The sequence below is a fragment of the Callithrix jacchus genome, chromosome 5 (genome assembly GCF_049354715.1).
Source record: "Callithrix jacchus isolate 240 chromosome 5, calJac240_pri, whole genome shotgun sequence".
NCBI lineage: Eukaryota > Metazoa > Chordata > Mammalia > Primates > Cebidae > Callithrix > Callithrix jacchus.
Window position 1 is genome coordinate 74,382,312 of NC_133506.1, and position 21,144 is coordinate 74,403,455.

At 51.2% G+C, this 21,144-nt stretch overlaps 2 protein-coding genes across 38 annotated transcripts in view; one reads left to right on the forward strand and one right to left on the reverse strand.

Moving 5' to 3' along the window:
- Nucleotides 1–1,849, reverse strand: part of LOC144582572 (uncharacterized) — a 28,529-nt gene extending 26,680 nt beyond the window's left edge. For 2 of the 3 annotated variants that reach the window (XM_078372978.1, XM_078372979.1), the window contains exon 1: nt 1,276–1,849. In XM_078372978.1, coding sequence (XP_078229104.1) covers nt 1,276–1,822 — 547 coding nt within the window. In that variant the 5' untranslated portion in view covers nt 1,823–1,849. The remainder of the gene's footprint in view (nt 1–1,275) is intronic. The other variant, XR_013535562.1, reaches the window with a different exon arrangement.
- CHD3 (chromodomain helicase DNA binding protein 3) overlaps nt 1–21,144 on the forward strand; it is a 54,911-nt gene that overhangs the window by 26,583 nt on the left and 7,184 nt on the right. For 8 of the 35 annotated variants that reach the window (XM_035299900.3, XM_035299908.3, XM_035299901.3 and 5 more), the window contains exons 1-26: nt 898–1,196; nt 5,778–5,890; nt 6,693–6,863; nt 7,062–7,186; nt 9,398–9,681; nt 9,920–10,050; nt 10,199–10,349; nt 10,511–10,704; nt 11,003–11,236; nt 11,421–11,624; nt 13,078–13,289; nt 13,951–14,082; nt 14,471–14,570; nt 14,984–15,175; nt 15,313–15,513; nt 15,865–16,002; nt 16,223–16,344; nt 16,492–16,665; nt 16,785–16,926; nt 17,180–17,311; nt 18,266–18,383; nt 18,579–18,703; nt 18,909–19,140; nt 19,459–19,625; nt 20,070–20,247; nt 20,732–20,797. In XM_035299900.3, the coding sequence (XP_035155791.1) occupies nt 929–1,196; nt 5,778–5,890; nt 6,693–6,863; nt 7,062–7,186; nt 9,398–9,681; nt 9,920–10,050; nt 10,199–10,349; nt 10,511–10,704; nt 11,003–11,236; nt 11,421–11,624; nt 13,078–13,289; nt 13,951–14,082; nt 14,471–14,570; nt 14,984–15,175; nt 15,313–15,513; nt 15,865–16,002; nt 16,223–16,344; nt 16,492–16,665; nt 16,785–16,926; nt 17,180–17,311; nt 18,266–18,383; nt 18,579–18,703; nt 18,909–19,140; nt 19,459–19,625; nt 20,070–20,247; nt 20,732–20,797 (4,306 nt within the window). In that variant the 5' untranslated portion in view covers nt 898–928. Of the gene's footprint in view, nt 1–897; nt 1,197–2,285; nt 2,434–3,128; nt 3,182–5,777; nt 5,891–6,692; nt 6,864–7,061; nt 7,187–9,397; nt 9,682–9,919; nt 10,051–10,198; nt 10,350–10,510; nt 10,705–11,002; nt 11,237–11,420; nt 11,625–13,077; nt 13,290–13,950; nt 14,083–14,470; nt 14,571–14,983; nt 15,176–15,312; nt 15,514–15,864; nt 16,003–16,222; nt 16,345–16,491; nt 16,666–16,784; nt 16,927–17,179; nt 17,312–18,265; nt 18,384–18,578; nt 18,704–18,908; nt 19,141–19,458; nt 19,626–20,069; nt 20,248–20,731; nt 20,798–21,144 lie in introns of those variants that run through there. The other 27 variants (XM_035299903.3, XM_078372937.1, XM_078372929.1 and 24 more) reach the window with 9 other exon arrangements.

Genomic DNA, 21,144 nt, shown 5'->3' on the forward strand with positions numbered 1-21,144 from the left:
GAGACTAGTAAAGAAAAGAAAAAAAATTAAATCTAGTTGGACTAGTATCTAACTAGTTAACCTTTAACAATTTATGCTGATGTCAGACTGAGCATGAGTACTGATTAATGCCCCCCCTCAAATATTTTTTATAAGGGGGGAGTTAGTCACAGCAGCCATTTTTGTTTTATGCAGAAATCCTTCATGCCCCCCCAACACACACAGACACACAGACACACACACACACTTCAGTACACAAGGAAAATATCTCTATTAATCTGTGCACTAATCAGTTATGAAAAAGGAGAAATTTGTGGGTTTCTGGGTAGAGGCTTGGAGATGGGGGTGTAACAGGGAGGAGAATGGGGGGGTGAAAAATGAAATATTAAGCCAGCCATTTTGTTTGAAAAGGGGATTTTCCCCCCTCTCCTTTTCTTTATGGAGGGGGTGGCGGTGCTGGAGGGGGGGTTGTTTTAAAAATAATTTCAAGGCGGCCATCTTAGTGCCTCAGCTCTGAGAAATATTTCTGAGCGCCCCCCTCAGAATTTAAATATATTTAAAGCAACGGAGAGGGGGGCAGAGAGAAGTCGAAAACTTTTATATATATACACACATATATATGTATATATATATATATATGTTTTAAATCCCCCTTTCTTGTTCTCTTGGGAGGAAAGAGAGAAGGAAAAAAAGTCTTTCCTCAATTTTTTTCCAAGACAATTTTTGGGGGTGGTTTGGCCCCCCTCCTCAGACAGCGGCCCCGAGGGTGGGGGTTTTGGAGGGGGGTGGCCCGGGGGTTTGGGGGGCTGGGGGAGGCGGTGAGGAGGAGGACGCCGCCGCCGAGGAGGAGGAGGAGGAGGAGGAGGAGGAGGAGGAGGTGGTGGTGGTAGCGGTGGGGGAGGCGGGCGGGCGGTGGGTGGGGGGGTGGTGGGGGGGCCAGAGCCACAGGATGGCTTCCCCTCTGAGGGACGAGGAGGAGGAGGAGGAGGAGATGGTGGTGTCGGAGGAGGAAGAAGAGGAGGAAGAAGAGGGCGACGAGGAGGAGGAGGAGGTAGAGGCGGCCGACGAAGACGATGAGGAGGACGATGACGAGGGAGTACTCGGGCGCGGGCCGGGCCACGACCGGGGCCGCGACCGCCACAGCCCCCCCGGCTGCCACCTCTTCCCGCCGCCGCCGCCGCCGCCGCCGCCACCGCTGCCCCCGCCCCCGCCGCCAGGTAAGCGGCCGCCCGACTACCCCCCAAGCCCAAGTGGGAGCCGCGGGCGCGCGAAGCCGGGCGGGGGCGAGGCACCCACCGCGCGGCCGAGCCGAGGCGAATCCGGGGCGGGAATCCGGGGCTCGGGCCCGTGGCCCTGCGGCGGTCCGGGCGGTCGCTGGCGGCCGCGACCGCGGGGCCAGGCCTCCTCCCCTCCCCCGCTGCACCCCTCCCCCGCCGCCGCCAACGCCGCCGCCGCCGCCGCCGCCAACGCCGCCGCCACCCCGGCTGGAGAGCGCTGGGCGCGAGCTGCGCGCGCGGACCGGGCCACTCGGTCGCGGCTTTCGGGGGAGGAGGAGGAGGAGGGTTTTTTTTTTTACCCTCGGCGGGGAGGGGGTAGGCAGGAAACGGCCAAGGCGAAGCCAGGGCCCCCTCCCTGGCCGAGCGAGGGACCGCGGAGACCCTGGCGGCCGGACGGCGGCGTGGGGGAGGGGCGCGTGGGGGAGGGGCGGCCGCGCGAGCGCCCCTCGGGCTCGGGCCCCGGTGGGGTTGGACCGAGGGAGAGCGGGGTTTCCCCGCACGGAGAAGCCGGCGGGCCTGCCCCCTCCGCTCAGGACTTGGGCAGGCAGAGGAGGAACGGTGTCCATCGGACCCCCCTCCACCCGTGGGGACTTAGGTGTCCGCCAACTGAGGGGCGTTAGGTGGCACGAGAGGGAGGGGTCGTGTGAATGTTTGTGGGCTGCTGATAAGTAGGGGCAGGTGGTGGCCACAGTCCACCCAGACCACTTCCTGGAATAAGACTGGAGCTCCCCCAGCCTGTGCAGGGGACAGCGGTCCTTTAGGATTGGGGATCGGAGGGGAGAGTGTCTGGGGAACCACATGCCCCCAGCTCCACCTCCTTCATCTCTCCGGGGCACTGGGCTCTTTTGTGTCAAGTGCGGTGGGGGGGGGGTTCCCCTCCTGACCCCGTCAGTCTGGGGTGGCCAAGCTGCGCAGCTGTGACTCTCGCGCGGCTGCCATTCACTGTCACTCTCTCGCTGAAACCACCCACTCCCTGAGCACGTTGGGGGGCGTGAACTGCCCACCCAGCTGTTCTGCAGCTTGACCATCACTCAGCACCCGTTCCCCGGGGTGACAAGTCACCCGGCGGAATTCTCTGGGCGGCGCTCTCCAGACCGCTGCGCCGCGTCAGGCGCCCAGCGGTGTCCCCCCCAGACCACCCTCCTAGTGGAGTGATTTCTAGTCTTCTTTGAGATAGGTGAGCATCGGGGTGTCCACACCCCCTGCTTGCGGAACAGCAGGGGACGTCCGCACCCCCAGGCCTCTGGCTGCCATGCGGCACAAATGCAGCAAACTTCAAAACGGCCAACATCGGTCTCTTTGTAAAACTGTCATATTGATCCGTGTGACTTCTGTGGCAAACGTTCCCGTCTAGCTGAGACGACCTTTGGGGGAGCGGGGGGTGCTTTCTTGTGGGTCGGGGAGGGATGTGTCTCCTGGAAACAGGATAAAGTCTCCCCGCCCCCCAAGCTTGTCTGAAAAAGAGAAAAGTTTTTGAAAAAGTTCTCCCTGAGAGCCCCCCGCCATGGCAGGAGGGGAAGGAAAGGGGAGTTGTGGGGAGAGGGTGCCTTTGGGGTTGCCTCCGGCAGAGGCGCTGAAAAGTGGGAAAGAAAGGACGCCAGGTCCTGCCAGGGGCTTGGCAGCCCTCACCTATTTGTATTGGGACTCGGAATCTGGGGTGGGGTGGGGTGGGTCCCGGATCTGGGTACGTGCGGAGGAAAGAAGCGTGAAAGGATCGGAGGTTGAGATGGGTCTTTGTGTCAACCGGGCCTCCCCTTTCCCCCTTGGTTTTCTGAATAGACCAGAAGAAACGTCAAAGGCTGCTTACATTTTACATTAGAAATGAAAACCCATCTCCCCTTTCCCCCTGGGCAATTTTTATCTCCCTTTCAGCCCTCCAAGTCAAATGAGTGACCCAGATACACCCCCTCAGATGACTTTCGGAGGTAAAACTTCGGGAAAATATTTTTAGCCCACTCATTATTTCTGTCTGCCTAAGTGTGGGGAAAATAACCCTCCTCTAAGGAAATTTGTTCAGGCTGCCCTCGCTCTTGTCTAGAATATGCATTTGTGCACAGGAGAGGTTTCCATTGTTTTCCATTCCGACTGCTATGATTCTCACCATTTTGTTTTACATTCTTACCCAAGACCAATTTTATCCCTTCCCCCTCTCTTCAGTCTCCTTACATTGTTAAGCGTTTAAAATAATAGCACTCGTGTTGGTGGGGGAAGGGAGCAGGAAGCCAAAAACTCATTTCTTCTCCCTCCCCCTTCTGGCAAGTCGAGAGAAATAATATAACATAATATATAGATGTGATTCCTTGGGGGTGGGGGTGGGGAATGATTGTGGGTGGTGCGGAAAATTCTGGTAGTTTCTTTGCAAAAGGTCTGAAAATACAAACCCACCCCCTGCCTGCAGTACGCATGTGCAGCAGACCTATTATGGTGGTTCGTTGTGGGGGAGGGAAGGGAATTTGAGAAAAAATAAATATATGTGTGAGAGATTGATGGTGAGATTAGAAGAAGAGAGGGGCGGGCGGGAGGCGAGGCTTCGGCCGAGACTCCTCCCGCTTTCTCGGCGGCCAGGCTCCGCCCTGAGCCCTCAGGCCCCCCCTCCGCCCCTCCGAGATCCGAGCCGGGGATGTGGGAGAGTCTGGGCTCCAGGCCAGCATTGAGTGCCTGTTGAGACCGAGGTTGGGACTTAGATTTGCTTTATTACCCTTCCTTGCCTTTCCTCGCCATTCTCGCTTTGCCTCTCCCGCCACCGACCGCTGCCCAAGTTCGGGAACCTCCTGCTGGGGTGGGGAGTACAGTGAACCGGCTTGTGCACCAACCTTGGCTGGTGGTGCCGAAGGCCCAGTCCCTGATTCTTAGCCAGTTGGCCTGCCCTTGCCACTGCCCCGGCAGCCTCTGTTTCCCTGTTCAAGTCAACTGAAGCCCCAGGGGTCAGGGGAAGCCGGCTGCTGGGGCATGGCGCCTTCCTTACTGACTTCCTATTACAGTCCCCATTCCGTTTCACACCCGAGCTCTCGGCCGCCACCCTCCCTGCACACATGCATGCAGTCCTAGAGTGTCTTCCTGCACAAGGGGACACAGGATGCTGGAGTTAGCAGGAAAGGTAGCACTGAAGGAAGGAGAGGCTGCTACTCTGAGCCACTGGAAACCGAGGCCTCTGGTGTTAATTGTGGCTAATTTTCCGTTGGCTGTTGAGGGAGGGAGAAAGGATTGTGTGTCCTAGAGCTAGGGTCTGGGCCAAGCCCAGGCTTTCCCGTCCTGCAGCGACTGCCTCTGCCTGTGTAGACAGGTCTGGCTGGTTAGTCTAGTGCTTGGTAGAGGAGGGAGGCGAACCAGAGCCCCAGGGCCTCAAGTCTGTGGGGCGTCCTGTCTTCCTCCATGTGGAATAACGCTCCATTCCCCAAGCCTTCACAGATAATGGGGTGGGGGGATATCAGGGAAGAGCCTGCCTGGGGTCCTCTGACAGAGACATTTGGGGAGAAAGCCAGGGACCTAGCCCTGCTGAAGCAGGTACAGGTCATCCTCTGGATCTGTGGGCCAGAGAGAGAGATAGAGAAAAGAGAGAGAGAGAGAAAGAGAAAGAGAGAGTGCGTGCGCGCTTTTGAGAAGGCATATGTTGGGTGTGTCTGTCTGTGCCTATATCTTTGTTTGGGTCTCTGATACTGCATATAGATGAGTGGGTCAGGATATCTGAAACAAAATATTGAGGTGAAGGGTGAGATCGGGAAACAAAGGGTATAGCCCCCAAGTTCTCAAAGGGAGCAGGGAGATGGGAATAGAATTGAAGATAGATTTCAGGCTACTTGGGAGAAGGAATGTTTAAGTAATTGTGGAGACTTTCTCCTGCCGAATTAGGGTGTGGTGATGGAGGCAGATACTGTGACCCTGTGGGCAAGAAGTAAAAATTACCAGCTGAGGGTTTCTTTTCCTCCAGGACTGTGTAGGGGTGACAGGATGCCTGGTCATTATCCAAGGAAATGTAAATAGAGGCCTCCCTCTTGGCAAAAGATGTCAGGGCCCCAGGGTGTTAGTGTGAGAACCCAGGTGTCCACCTTTGGCTCTCCCTCTCTAGCATCTGGCTTAGGGAGCTGCCAGCTTGTGTCTCCCCACTCCAAGTGCTGGGGTCAGGCCAGGCCAGCAGCTGGGCATGGCTTCCCCAGTTCCTGGGCAGGATGCCAGCTGGCGAATTGAGGGGGAAGGCAGGAGGAGCCCTGGCGGTGACTGAAAGGACCTGCCACAGTCACAGCCCATGGCCTGGAGCCTGGTCCCTTGTTAGTAGGAGGGGAGGGAGGGGAGTGGTTTGGCTGCTCTTCTCTTCTGAACCCTGACCTCCCATTCAGAACCAGAGCATCCCAGAGTACTCGAAACACTTTCTGTTTGCATCCAGTGAAGGGAGGCAGGGCTTGGAGGAGTTAATGCTGAGTTCCTAGAGAGTGGGAACTGTGGAGATGGGGAAGGGGCAGGCAGAGGGGCCTCAGAGACTGGAAACCTAGAGGCTTAGGTTTTCTGGTGCTTTTTGCTTCAAAGATAAAGATGACATTCGGCTGCTGCCTTCAGCATTGGGTGTGAAGAAGAGAAAACGAGGACCCAAGAAGCAGAAGGAGAACAAGCCAGGAAAACCCCGAAAACGCAAGAAGCGTGTAAGTGTCAAGACTTCTTAACTCTGTGGCAAGGCTCAAGAGGCCCATTCTTGGCTGGGCGCGGTGGCTCATGCCTGTAATCCCAGTACTTTGGGAATCCAAGGAGGGGGTGGATCACCTAAGGTCAGGAGTTCAAGACCAGCCTGGCCAACATAGTGAAACCCCATCTTTACTAAGAATAGAAAATTAGCCAGGTGTGGTGGCACACGCCTGTAGTCCCAGATACTCGGGAGGTTGATGCAGGAGAATTGCTTGAACCTGGGAAGCAGAGGTTGCAGTGAGCCAAGATTATGCCACTGTAGTCCAGCCTGGGTGATAGAATGAGACTCTGTCTCAAAAAAAAAGAGACCCATTCTTCTCAGAGACCTACATTTTCTCTGGTCCTGATTACTGGTGTTGGGGTGGGGTCCTGAAGCCAGGGAGGCTTGGCCCCCCCATCCCCCAATTCCCCGCCACTGTTGGCCTGTATCTCAGGGATCTGGGACCCTAACTTCATTCGCCAAGACCTAGTGAAGAGCCCCGTTGTCAATTTAACTTACCTCAGCAGCAAAGAGAAGCAGTTGAAAGCACAAGCTCCAAAAAAACTGTATGAATTCAAGAGCCCAGCATTCTCTGTCTAGGATGCCAGTCCATTGATTTGGCTGTCTGTGCCTCAGCTTCCTCATCTGTAAAAAGTAGATACAAATTGCTTCCACATAGGATTGTTGTGAAGATTAAAAGAAATAAGATATAATGTGTGCTGAGAACAGTTTCTGGCGCATAGTAGGAATGAATAAATGTTATTTTTATTTCTCTTTCTTAGGACAGTGAGGAGGAATTTGGTTCTGAGCGAGATGAATACCGGGAGAAGTCAGAGAGTGGGGGCAGTGAATATGGAACCGGACCGGGTCGGAAACGAAGAAGGAAGCACCGAGAAAAAAAGGAGAAGAAGACAAAGCGGCGGAAAAAGGGGGAGGGAGATGGGGGGCAAAAGGTGAGTAGAATTAGGGAATGAGAGTGAGAAATCCGAATTGAAGATGCGAATGAAGTGGGGAGGAATGGAGACTGGACTGGAAAATGGAGCAAGAAGCCAGAAAGCCCAGGGAAGCTGGTGGGTAGGTAGACAGGCGTGTATGTGGCCCAGAATAAGGGCTGGAGGAGCACCTACTTCACCAAAACTCTTTTCCCGCAGCAGGTGGAACAGAAGTCGTCAGCAACTCTGCTTCTGACCTGGGGACTGGAGGACGTGGAACATGTGTTCTCTGAGGAGGATTACCACACACTCACCAACTACAAAGCCTTTAGCCAGTTCATGAGGTGCGGTAAGACTGGAGAATCCTTGAGCATAGACACTTTTCATTTGAGGGAGGCCCTGGACCCCTTGGAATCTGATGAAAGCTATGAAACTGCTCTCCAGAGAATTCACAGCACAAACACACCAAATTCCACACATAATTTCAGGGAATTCTTAAGTATCCAAGTACCCCAGTTAAGAACTCTTCACTGAGGGGCGAGGGGTGGAGGGGCGATCATGATTCCAGGGTGGGGTTAGAGAACTCTTTAGCAACAGAATAAAGTGAGGACAGAATAGAGTGAGCCCTCCCCTGCCCCAACAGTTCCATCTTCTGCTCTGTGACTTGTCTCTAGACTGGACCTGAGAGATACATCAGTGTTCCTGAACTTCCTTTGCTCACTTAGCAAGTCTTGTGCCCCTTCCTTAAGCCCTGGTAATAATGCAGGGTGCATTGCTGGCAGTGGGACCTGAGCTTCAGTGACTCCTCAAGGACGGTAGAGAATAGTAGAATAGAAAATAGCTGAGATGGGCCAGGTGTGGTGGCTCACACCTGCAATCCCAGCACTTTGGGAGGCCAAGGCGGGTAGATCACCTGAGGTTAGGAGTTCAAGACCAGCCTGGCAAACATGGTGAAACCCAGTCTCTACTACATAAAAAAAGTTAGCCAGGCATGGTGGTGCATGCCTCTAATACCAGCTACTCAGGAGGCTGAGGCAGGAGAATTGCTTGCACCCAGGAAGCGGAGGTTGTAGTAAGCCGAGATGGTGCCACTGCGCTCTTGCCTGGGCAACAAGAGTGAAACTGTCTCAAAAAAAAAAATTGTGGAGTTGTATTTTGGGAAGGAGGCACTTTAACATATCAGTTCAGTGTCCTGGAGACAGCTGCTTAGGTTCAGATCCCGGTTACATTTTGGGCAAGTAACTTAACTTCTTTAATCCTCAATTTCCTCTTCTACAAATTGAGAATAGCCAGGCGCTGTGGCTCACGCCTATAATCCCAGCACTTTGGGAGGCTGAGGTGGGCGGATTACCTCATGGTGAAACCCCATCTCTACTAAAAAAAAAAAAAAAAAAAAAAAAACAAAATTAGCCGGGCATGGTGGCGTACGCCTGTAGTCCCAGCTATTCGGGAGGGTGAGACAAGAGAATCGATTGAACCTGGAAGGCGAAGGTTGCAGTGAGCCAAGATTGCACCACTGCACTCCACCCTGGCACAGGTTGAGGCTCTGTCTCAAATGAATAAATAAATAATTGATAAACTGGGAATAATAATAATAATATATACCTCATAGGAATCTGTGTGGATTTGGTGGGGTAATGAATGGAAAGCACAGTGCAATCAGTGCCTGGCCCCTATGGGGCATTCAGTAACTGGTGACTGTTGTTAGTAATGTTGTCTCACCTACCTCACTGTGAAGGTGGTGCTTTTCTCAGCACTATGGATCACCCATGTCCGCACAAGAGCTTAGCATCCCACCCCCAAACAGAACCAGCATGGTCTGTCTCTTTCACACTCTGTCATCCAGAAGGCCATCTTCAGGGCCTGTGGAACTTACTAGTAAAATGCAGAGAATCATAGTAACTCAAGAGTATTATTGTGAGCATGAAATAAGGCATAATATATGTGAAAGTGTTTTATGAACTGTAAAGCATTTTTGTCGATATTATTTTTTAACCTTGTATGCATTTAAGTTTTATTTTGCTGTTTTTTATTTCATGAGACCCTGCTTTTTTCCTAAAGACAGGGTCTCATTCTGTCACCCAGGCTTCAGTGCAGTGGTATGATCATAGCTCACTGTATCCTCTAGCTCCCGGGCTCAAGCCATCTTCCCACCTCAGCCTCTCAAGTAGCTGGAACTATAGGTGCTACCACACCCAGTTAATTATTATTTTTTTATTTTCATTTTTTTGTAGAGATAGTATCTTGCTTTGTTGCCCAGGCTCATCCCAAACTCAGAAGCTCAAGCAATTCTCCTGCTTCGGCCTGATGTTACAGGCACAAGCCACGGTGTCTGGCCTGTATTTCTTTTTTAATGCTTTTTAAAACCTGTTCATTCCCCTTTTTTTAAACTTCTTTTTATTTTTTTATTTTTTTAAATGGCTGTTTCTCCTAATAGGACATATTCTCACCACCCAGGAATCCTAGCATGTACATAGATTTAATTGATGAAGGGAGATGGCAGTGTTCCCAGACCATCTGTGAAGGGTCCGAGTTTTCTGCTTTTATATTTACAGGCCCCTAATTGCTAAGAAGAATCCTAAGATCCCAATGTCTAAGATGATGACCATCCTTGGGGCCAAATGGAGAGAATTCAGCGCCAACAACCCCTTCAAGGGGTCAGCAGCTGCTGTGGCGGCAGCAGCAGCAGCAGCAGCAGCAGCTGTAGCTGAGCAGGTGTCAGCTGCTGTCTCATCAGCCACCCCCATAGCACCCTCTGGACCCCCCGCCCTTCCACCACCCCCTGCTGCTGATATCCAGCCCCCACCCATCAGAAGAGCCAAAACCAAAGAGGGCAAAGGTAGGGAACTCTCTTCCAACAACTTGTCATCTCATCTTCCAAACCGCATGTCTTTGCATTATAGTCTGGAACTCTTGCCTTCCCAGCCCTAATTACTGGAGGGGAAATGCTTTTCAGGAAGTGGGGCTTAGTGAAACCATAGCCTACAGAGGAGTCCAGAGGCCTCTGTGACCTCCATTATTGTAGGATGTGTCATGACCTCCACTTTTTCCTCTTCTCACCCGCACTCCTCATTAAGGTCCAGGCCACAAGAGGCGGAGTAAGAGCCCCCGAGTGCCTGATGGACGCAAGAAGCTTCGGGGAAAGAAGATGGCACCACTTAAAATAAAACTAGGGCTGCTGGGTGGCAAGAGGAAGAAGGGAGGCTCGGTGAGTAACCTGTCCCTGTCTGCTAAACACCTGTGGGCCAAGGATCCAGAGGCAGTGATCTGTGAGGGAAGCCAGAGCAGAGAGCCAAAGGCCTGGGGAGGGCGTGGAATCAAGTCTGCCTCACTGACGGCCACGGGGCTACGGGCAGTATGTTTTTCAGAGCGACGAAGGTCCTGAACCAGAAGCTGAGGAGTCAGACCTGGACAGTGGCAGTGTCCACAGTGCCTCAGGCCGGCCTGATGGCCCTGTCCGCACCAAGAAACTAAAGAGAGGCCGTCCAGGAAGGAAGAAGAAGAAGGGTAAGGAGTGCTGGCTGCATGTGATCCTGTCAGTGAGCCGTTCTCTCATTCCTTTGTTGTCTTTCTTATTTTCAATTTTGACTTCTCTCTTCAATCCTTCTCCCTCTCTCTCCATATCCCCCTGCCCCACTTCCTTATCCCTTCACCGGGGTATATGACAGTCCTGGGCTGTCCTGCAGTGGCCGGGGAGGAGGAGGTTGATGGCTACGAGACGGATCACCAGGATTACTGTGAGGTGTGCCAGCAGGGTGGGGAAATTATTCTGTGCGACACCTGCCCTCGTGCCTACCACCTCGTCTGCCTTGATCCTGAGCTTGACCGGGCTCCTGAGGGCAAATGGAGCTGCCCTCACTGTGTAAGTACCTAATGCCAGTATCTGATGGGACCCCCTTGGTTTCACCTACCCTCTTTCTACCCCAGATGGCTGGACTTCTTAGTAACAGATGTCCAAGCGTCCAGGATCCTAGTGTATTCCTTTCTCCCACACCTTTGCTCCCAGAATCAACATTTTTGAAACTGGAGTGTCCTTTTTCTTAGTTCCCGCCAGTCTTCTCTGCATTTCTAGAATTCAGGTGTCCTATCTTTGCCTGTATCTTCCAGTTTCACTCCTTAATTTCTTCCATCTGTCTGTGTGTCTGTCCTTGACCCCCTAGGAGAAGGAGGGGGTCCAGTGGGAGGCCAAGGAAGAAGAGGAAGAATATGAAGAGGAGGGAGAGGAAGAAGGGGAGAAGGAGGAGGAGGATGATCACATGGAGTACTGCCGTGTGTGCAAGGATGGCGGGGAGCTTCTGTGCTGTGACGCGTGCATCTCCTCCTACCACATTCATTGTCTAAATCCTCCCCTGCCTGACATTCCCAATGGGGAATGGCTGTGTCCCCGATGCACAGTGAGTAGAACCTTCTCCTCTCTGTATTTACTGTCAGGCCTGACCCTTTCCCCCATCACTGGGGTCCTCATGTCCAGCTTTTCCTTTCTCTACACTCCTGAACCCTTGTGGGACCCCTGTCCTCTCATCTAACAGTGGGTTCTTTCAGCCTCTTTCCTCCTTCTTGTACGTGTCCATCCTAAAGTGCCCCGTGCTGAAGGGTCGAGTACAGAAGATCCTGCATTGGCGGTGGGGGGAGCCACCTGTAGCAGTGCCAGCCCCTCAACAAGCAGATGGAAATCCAGATGTCCCACCACCCCGTCCTCTTCAAGGCAGATCGGAGCGAGAGTTCTTTGTCAAGTGGGTAGGGCTATCCTACTGGCACTGCTCCTGGGCCAAGGAGCTTCAGGTACTAGAACCTTTTCTTTCTGTCTCCCCCATGACCTCATTTCTTGCCGTTCTCTCCCTCTCTTACCCCTCTATTTGCTGGGCTTCTATACCCTTTGTTTTCTCTCATCTCAGGCCTCTGGCCTTTATACCCTACTTGCTTAGTTTCTGTATGTGATCCTTTTGGTCTACGATCCTCTTGCTCCCAATCTCCATTAGCTTTCTTCCCTTAGATATAGCGTAGCCTTTCTTTTTATTTTATTTTTTTAGCCTTTCTTAACTTTATGTCCTTCCTTATCTATCTTTGTCCGTGTTTTATACAATTATTGGCTGGGCATGGTGGCTCACACCTATAATCCTAGGACTTTGGGAGACCAAGGCAGGAGGATTGCTTGAGACCAGCCTGGGCATCATAGTGAAGCCCCATCTCTATATATTTAAAAATTCTCAATTTTTATAACCCCATTCCCTATCTCCTTTTGCTCGTAACAGCCCCACCCAGGCCTTATCTTCTGAAACCGTTGCATCTCTTTCAATTTATTTATTCTCTTGTTTTGGCATTTGTCTCTAACCCATCCTTTTTTGCGATGGAGTTTCGCTCTTGTCGCCCAGGCTGGACTGCAATGGCATGAACTCAGCTCACCTCAACCTCCACCTCCTGGGTCCAAGCAATTCTCCTGCCTTAGCCTCCCAAGTGGCTGGGATTACAGGCATATGCCACCATGCCTGGCTGATTTTGTATTTTTAGTAGAGACAGGGTTTCTCCATGTTGGTTAGGCTGGTCTCGAACTCCCTACCTCACCAACCTTGGGATCTGCCCGCCTCGGTCTCCCAAAGTACTGGGATTACAGGTGTGAGCCACTGCACTCAGCCTTTTTTTTTTGAGACAGAATCTTACTTTGTTGCCCAGGCTGGAGTGCAGTGGTGCAGTCTCAGCTCACTGCAACCTCTGCCTTCTGGGTTCAAGCGATTCTCCTGCCTCAGCCTCCTGAGTAGCTGGGATTATAGGCGTGTACCACAACACCTGTCTAATTTTTGTGTTTTTTTTTGTTTTTGTTTTTGTTTTTTGCGACGGAGTTTCGCTCTTGTTACCTAGGCTGGAGTGCAATGGCGCGATCTCGGCTCACTGCAGCCTCCGCCTCCTGGGTTCAGGCAGTTCTCCTGCCTCAGCCTCCTGAGTAGCTGGGATTACAGGCACGCGCCACCGTGCCCAGCTAATTTTTTGTATTTTTAGTAGAGACGGGGTTTCACCATTTTGGCCAGACTGGTCTTAAACTCCTGACCACATGTGATCCACCTGCCTCAGTCTCCCAAAGTGCTGGGATTACAGGCATGAGCCACCGCGCCCAGCCAATCCATTCTTTTTCATAGTTCCCTTTTCCCATCCCATTCCTCCTGCTGGCCTCTTCCCCAGTCTCTGTTGTCCTCTGTGGATGTTGAGACAATCTCTTCCCCTTTCTTTTATGCCCTGTCAGCTGGAAATCTTCCATTTGGTAATGTACCGAAACTACCAGCGGAAGAATGACATGGATGAACCTCCACCCCTGGACTACGGCTCCGGTGAGGATGATGGGAAGAGTGACAAGCGGAAAGTGAAAGATCCGCACTATGCTGAGATGGAGGAGAAGTACTATCGTTTTGGCATCAAGCCAGAGTGGATGACTGTCCACCGTATCATCAACCACAGGTGAATCTTTGGTCCGGGGGAGGTCAGACCTGGTGTGTGACACTATTCTCACCATGGTGATGGTCCATGTTAGTATTTGCTGATTAACCAAATAGTGGATCTAACCTTGATAACCTCTGCTGTTGCTCCAGCCTTTCTGGCCTTGTTTACTCCAGGTGAATGGGAGAAAATAGGAGATAAGTCCGGCAAGGCAGTGCCCCTTTTGTCCTTTGCCTCCTGTCATCTCCACTGGCATAGACATGGCACATGAGTCTGGGGATAAGGGCATGAAAACAAAACATGTGAAACGTGTTCTGAATATTTCTTTTTCATAGTACTTACTACTGCCTAAAGTTATCATATTTATTTAGTTATTTCAATGCTGCCTTCCCCACAAGACTCTGAGCTCCATGAGGAAAATACTTAGTGATGAGGTGAACGAATGATGTAAGGAGGGATCTCCAGGAATGTTTTGTGATAGTTGATTTTTAGGATACCATCCTGAAAAGGTTAGGCTGCCACTTTAGCTATTCTAAACTCCCCTCCAGCAGCCCATCGTTGAAGGCTGGGTGACAGATTCTGCATGTTTGCTGATAATTGCATATTGCAGGCCTTATTTCTGTTTGTGATCCGTGTTTTTTTTTCCTCCTCCTCCTCCTCCTCATGGCCTCCTGCCCCACAGTGTGGATAAAAAGGGGAATTACCACTATCTAGTGAAATGGAGGGACTTGCCATATGACCAGTCCACGTGGGAGGAAGATGAAATGAATATCCCTGAATATGAAGAACACAAGCAAAGCTACTGGAGACACCGGTGAGGGAAAGAGCTTGTGGATTAGAGGGAGTCTGAGCATGAGGGCATGAAAGCTAAAGCTCCAGCATAAAATGAGGGTACAGTAGGGACTGATTCAACCTGAAGTTTAGGGCAGTGGCCACCTGGGCTGGGTTGTTTGAGATGGGCTTGGTGAAGAGGTCGTGTAAGGAACAGAAACAAGTTCTGGCTGAGTGATGAAGAGGATGCTCAAGAGTAGAAGGGTTGGTTCTTGAGGTGAAATCCAAAGGGCGAGAGTAAAGAGCCCGGGAAAAGGAAATATGGGAAAATCTAGGTCATGGACAGTGGGAAGTAGGTCTGGAATGGGTTCAGAAAAGAAAGTGTAGGGGTCCCAAGGACCATGCCTCTCTCAGACTCACTCTTTTTCCAGAGAACTAATTATGGGGGAAGACTCTGCCCAGCCCCGCAAGTATAAGAAGAAGAAGAAGGAGCTACAGGGTGATGGGCCTCCCAGTTCTCCCACTAATGATGTGAGTCCTCTCAGTTGGCATTTCTTGTTTCTGGAGCCATGGTGATTGAAGATTTTCCAAGAGCTACTGATGGAACTTCCCAGAGATTCAGTAACCTCTGTGAAAAGTAGCTCTTCCTTCAGCATCCAGCATTGCTTCAAGAGTTGCTAAGCATTTGGCCTAAAAGGGCAGGAACCACTAGAGATAGCTCACTGGGGGCTTTTTCACCAGATGGCCCTTCCCCATGGTGCTACTGGTTATTGTCTTAAGGAATGAGGGAGGGGGCTGAAGACTAGACGTGAGAACTTTCATAAACTAAGACCATAGTAGAGGGAATTGTAATCCAACTTGGTATCAGTGCCAGGGAGGAGGAGACTAAGTCTAGAGGAGCCGCTGACTATTTCCTTGAGCTTTCTGACTTTTTGTCTCTATAGCCTACCGTGAAATATGAGACTCAGCCACGGTTTATCACAGCCACTGGAGGCACCCTGCACATGTATCAGCTAGAAGGGCTGAACTGGCTACGCTTCTCATGGGCCCAGGGCACCGACACCATTCTGGCTGATGAGATGGGGCTGGGCAAGACCATACAAACCATCGTCTTCCTCTACTCACTCTATAAGGAGGTGCTGGCTTCTAGGCCCTTGAGGGGGACAGCCTGGACTGGGGAAGTGAGGAGGGGGGAAAATGGAGGAGTGTAGCAGAGGACTGGGGTATACAGCCTCTAGCCTAGACTTAGGGCACCCCCATTCTTGACTCACAGGGCCACACGAAAGGTCCCTTCCTGGTGAGTGCCCCACTCTCTACCATCATTAACTGGGAGCGGGAGTTCCAGATGTGGGCACCCAAATTCTATGTGGTGACATACACGGGTGACAAGGACAGCCGGGCCATCATTCGTGAGAATGAATTCTCCTTTGAGGACAATGCCATCAAAGGGGGCAAGAAAGCTTTTAAGATGAAGGTAAGCCCTTCTACCTCATATCCCCTAAGACCTCAAATCTGTCACTTCCTTTTCTCAGCCAGTTCAGTTTCTCTATTCCTCTTTCTCTTCACCTTTCTCTTTCTGTTCCTCCACCTGTCCTTATATCTCTGCACTGCTATCCAAGAGATGTGGCAGGTATTCCCAGAGGCATACATGGATCTATCAGTATTGGAATTATGGGCATAAGTTTGGGGACCATGGTCTGTAATCCCTGCTTAGAGGACAGAGTAATGGCTCCTGTTGGGAGTCACAGTCAGGACAAGGTGGTTCTGGAGGTGTAGGTGCATGGTTGTCAGGTGGCAGCTGAATAGGCAATATTTATGTTGGCAGAGGGAGGCACAGGTGAAGTTCCATGTTCTCCTGACATCGTATGAGCTGATCACCATTGATCAGGCAGCACTTGGTTCCATCCGCTGGGCCTGTCTTGTGGTGGATGAGGCCCATCGACTCAAGAACAACCAGTCCAAGGTGAGTGACTAAGAAACTTAAAGTTGTGGACTCCCACTTGCCCTGGTCCTAAAAAACAAAAAAAGTTTCAGACTACTTTCTGTAGTCTGGAAGGACCAGAGATTTGCAGCCTCTGATCCTGAGGGAAACGGGAGCTGGGGCAGGAAAAGGCCGATGCTGTGGGTTGGTTACTTTCCACTAATAAGCCCATTCTCCTGCCTTGCTTTGCCCCATCTTTTAGTTTTTCAGGGTTCTCAATGGTTACAAGATAGATCATAAGTTGCTGCTGACAGGAACCCCATTGCAGAATAATCTGGAGGAGCTCTTCCATCTCTTGAACTTCCTCACCCCAGAGAGATTTAAGTAAGTGGTTCCCTAAGGGTCGTTGGTAGAGGTAAGAGGTGGAGCAGATAAAGTGAACTGGTAGAGGATTAATCTGAGGTGGATTGAGCCTGAGATCAGGGCAAAGAACTTGCCAACCTGTTAATTTTCTTGTCTCTTGGCTCTTAGCAACTTGGAGGGCTTCCTAGAGGAGTTTGCTGACATATCCAAAGAGGACCAGATCAAGAAACTGCATGATTTGCTGGGGCCACACATGCTACGGAGGCTCAAGGCAGATGTCTTTAAGAACATGCCAGCCAAGACAGAGCTCATTGTTCGGGTGGAGCTAAGCCCCATGCAGAAGTAAGATGCAAGTCGAGCTGCCTGGAGTAGGGGTTGGGGATTGACGGTAGCTTTCCCAGTGCAATATCGTAATTGCTTCCTTTATTATGTTTCTTTTACACCCCTTTCCTGGCCTTTAGGAAATACTACAAATACATCCTGACTCGAAATTTTGAGGCCTTAAATTCACGAGGTGGTGGGAACCAGGTGTCGCTGCTTAACATCATGATGGATCTTAAGAAGTGCTGCAACCATCCATACCTTTTTCCCGTGGCTGCTATGGTAGATACACAGAGCAGGGAAATGATGGACACCTGCTCTCTGGAAATGTGGGTGGGGACTAGTTGGGAGGTGGGTATTGAGCCACCAAGGTGGAGCTGGGCTGGAAGGCCAGGGACTGGGTCTCTGAGTGGAGTAGGAATTGGGAAAGTGTGGAAGTTGGATTTGGGCATCTGGCTTTCTAGGTGGCATGGTAAGAATATGTGGGCATGTTTCCCAACTGTTCTTATCCTCCTCCTTTCTCCTCCCTTTTCAGGAGTCCCCAAAACTCCCCAGTGGGGCTTATGAGGGTGGGGCACTTATTAAGTCATCTGGGAAGCTCATGCTGCTACAGAAGATGCTGCGAAAGCTGAAGGAGCAAGGACACAGAGTGCTCATCTTCTCGCAGGTGACCTGTGCCCTTAGTTCTCTTTATATCTGCTTTCTTTTCCCTCTCCTCACCCTCCAGACTTTAATTTCTTACCCTTTTCCTGTGGCTGCTCTGGTATGACATGAGGAGATTCTTCCTGTAAGAGTTTCTTGTACAGTAAGTTTATTCTTGGCCTGTGATGCCTGTTCTTAAGGTTGTTGGAAGTTGAAGTCCAGCTCTAGTTCCTTTTCAGCTGCATGGGGGAAGGGTGAGGGTGAGCCATCTGCCTCCTTAGGGACCAGAATCATTTTTTCATCTTATTGGCAGGTGAGGGTGAAGGGCCACTCTGTACATACAGTGACACAATTGTGAACAGATTTTCAGGGGGATTCCTAGATTTCCCTGAAACCTTCTCATGGGTCTCAGAGAACCTCTGCCTTAGGAGAAACAATCTTAAATCAAGAGAGTGTGATAAGAGGGCCAGACCTGGTGGCCACGCCTGTAATCCCAGCACTTTGGGAGGCCGAGGCGGGTGGATCACGAGGTCGAGAGATTGAGACCATCCTGGTCAACATGGTGAAACCCCGTCTCTACTAAAAATACAAAAATTAGCTGGGCATGGTGGCGCGTGCCTGTAATGTCAGCTACTCAGGAGGCTGAGGCAGGAGAATTGCCTGATCCCAGGAGGTGGAGGTTGCGGTGAGCCGAGATCGTGCCATTGCACTCCAGCCTGGGTAAAAAGAGCGAAACTCCGTCTCAAAAAAAGAAAAAAAAATCTATCTATCTGTCTGTCTGTCTATCTATCTATCTATCTATCTATCTATCTATCTAAATAAGAGAATGTAACAAGAATGTGGAGTAATGAGGCTGTTAAGACAGGGCAGGGGTTCAGGTGTAAGGAATGGGGTTGAGTTTGTCTAAAGGAGTAGCTAGAACAAACAAGCCATCCCACCACCTTATTATTCCAGACCCCATCCTTTTCTCTTGCTCTAGATGACCAAAATGTTAGACTTGCTTGAGGACTTCTTAGACTATGAAGGTTATAAGTATGAGCGCATTGATGGTGGCATCACTGGTGCCCTGAGGCAGGAGGCCATCGATCGGTTTAATGGTGAGGGAGATACACTGGTCCCTGGTGGGTGTGGGAGGCCTGAGAAACCTGCGCTAGGTCCTCGGGATGGGAGGGGGACTGGCTTGGGGGACATTGGAAACTTGAGTTGGGGGCATGGTGGTCAGAGAACGTCTAGGAGCAGGTGGACAGAACTACTGGGTACAAGAAAAACCTGATCCAACTCTTACCTCCTAGCTCCTGGGGCCCAACAATTCTGCTTCCTCCTGTCCACCCGTGCTGGGGGCCTAGGCATCAATCTGGCCACGGCTGACACTGTCATCATCTTTGATTCTGACTGGAACCCCCATAATGACATCCAGGTGGGGAATGGCATCCTGGAGCCCCTGCACCATTTTGCAAGGAGATGTGGGTTCATGGAGGGGGGTGGCATGCTCCGGGGTCAGAAATGAACCTCTTCTGGGAGGGGAGAAGACCCTTCTTCACCAGCTTTCTTTCCTGAGCATGTGGGCATCTTCTCCCCAGCCACTCCGCTGGCCCACCCGCCAGTTTCTCTTGCCCCTGCAGGCCTTTAGCCGGGCTCATCGGATTGGCCAGGCCAACAAAGTGATGATTTACCGGTTTGTAACTCGTGCATCAGTGGAAGAGCGGATCACACAAGTGGCCAAGAGAAAGATGATGCTGACACACCTGGTGGTGCGGCCTGGGCTGGGCTCCAAGGCAGGCTCCATGTCCAAGCAGGAGCTAGACGACATTCTCAAATTTGGCACCGAAGAGCTGTTCAAGGATGAAAACGAGGGTGAGAACCTTTTCTGCAGCTCCCTGAAGGCAGGCCCCTGCTCTCTCAGGAGCACTTCTGAGCCCCCTGGGGAGAGAAAAACAACTCTTCTCTGCAGCGTTTGAAGGAAGGAGAGCCTTCTTTTGGTAGCCCTTGGAGGAAGGTTGGCCTCTTTCTTTGCCTGTAGGGTTAGAACAAACAAAACAAAAACCTTTCAACACTGGCTCCCAGGGAAAGAGCCTTCTCCAAGGGCTCCTGTGAAAAGGATGCAGAGTAGAAGCTTTCCCATCAGCCTTAACTTTGGAACCCAAAGTTCCCTTTTGTTTTCCCTCTCACCAGGAGAGAACAAGGAGGAGGACAGCAGTGTGATTCATTATGACAATGAGGCCATCGCTCGGCTCTTGGACCGGAACCAGGATGCAACTGAGGACACTGATGTGCAGAACATGAATGAGTATCTCAGCTCCTTCAAGGTGGCACAGTACGTCGTGCGGGAAGAAGACAAGGTGAGAGGCTGTGGGGGCCAGACACAATCTATCCCAGGCCATCTCCAGAAGGCAGTATCGTTTACTTGGCCTTGAAATAGGAGTGTCCCCCTGAGAGCAGTAGTGGTCCTGAAACAACCACTTCATCTAATAAGTGAGACTGGACTTCAGAGAGAAACCTAGGCACAGACAGTACTGGTAAACACAGAAGGGTGCCTTCTGAGATGGTGCAGGAGAAACACGGTCAGAAGAGATTAGAGGAGAGATTGAGAAAACATGAGGAGAGGACATTGCAGGTAGGAGATGGCATGGAACATGTGCAATGTCTAGAAAAAGTATGCAGAATTAAGAAACTCCAGGAGTGGTGAGATCGGATTGGGCTGACGCAGCCGAAGAGGGATTTTGTTGCAGCAGAAGGATTAGCAAAGGAGACCCCTAGTGTTCATTCATTCTGCTGCCCTTCAGATTGAGGAAATCGAGCGAGAGATCATCAAGCAGGAGGAGAATGTGGACCCTGACTACTGGGAGAAGCTGCTGAGGCATCACTATGAGCAACAGCAGGAAGACCTGGCCCGGAATCTAGGCAAGGGCAAGCGGGTTCGCAAGCAAGTTAACTACAATGATGCTGCTCAGGAAGACCAAGGTGAGGACTGTCCCAGATGCAGGCAGTGAACAGGGAGGAAGTGATGATGAATAGGGGCTTGAAGGCTGGGGCTCTTTAGAGGGCAAGAGAGAAGCCTAGAAGTTAAAGCCTTCCACTGCTAAAAGGGAAAGACATAAAGGAGAGTCATTAGGAACTACCTGGAGGCCGGGGGTTTTGCAGGTGATTGAAACTGTCTGGTGGTTGCACCACCAGGCATCCTGTGGACATCCAGGGCCATTTCTTAGAGTAGGTTCGGCAGGAGAACCAGAGGTGCCCAGAGACTGAAGGTGGGCGCTGAATGGAGAAAGTTTAGGATATGTGGCTCCCAAGTCAGACTTTGGGCAGTGTCTGGCATTCCCAGAAGAGCCAAGGCCAGAATAAAGGTAGACAAGTCTCTGCAGGGAGGAATCCAGCCACAAAGGGCCCCAGCATGGGCATATCCCGAGAACCTTCACTGACCACGGGGCCCTCTCCACCCTGACAGACAACCAGTCAGAATACTCGGTGGGATCAGAGGAGGAGGATGAAGACTTCGATGAACGTCCCGAAGGTGGCATCTGTTTTCCTGACTCTACCTCACCTCTTCCCATTTTATTTTCCAGTTTGCTTTAAGCCTACTGTTTTTATACAAGTAAAAAAATGTTTTTGTGTGTGGAAGAACTCAAGATTCCAGATAAGCAGAAAGGAAGAAATGTTCAGTCTCTCTGCTAGTAAACTTCAGCGTGTGTATCCACATAGGCTAGATCAAGAAAGGTTGTTTCGTTTTCCATTCCCACTGATAATCTGGCCTGTGTCAGATATCAGCTATTTTAAAATATGACTGGTCCTTTTAGACTCACTGGGTTAGTAGTTCTGAAGTGCTTGGGAGAGAATTGGGAGCACCTCAAACATGACAGG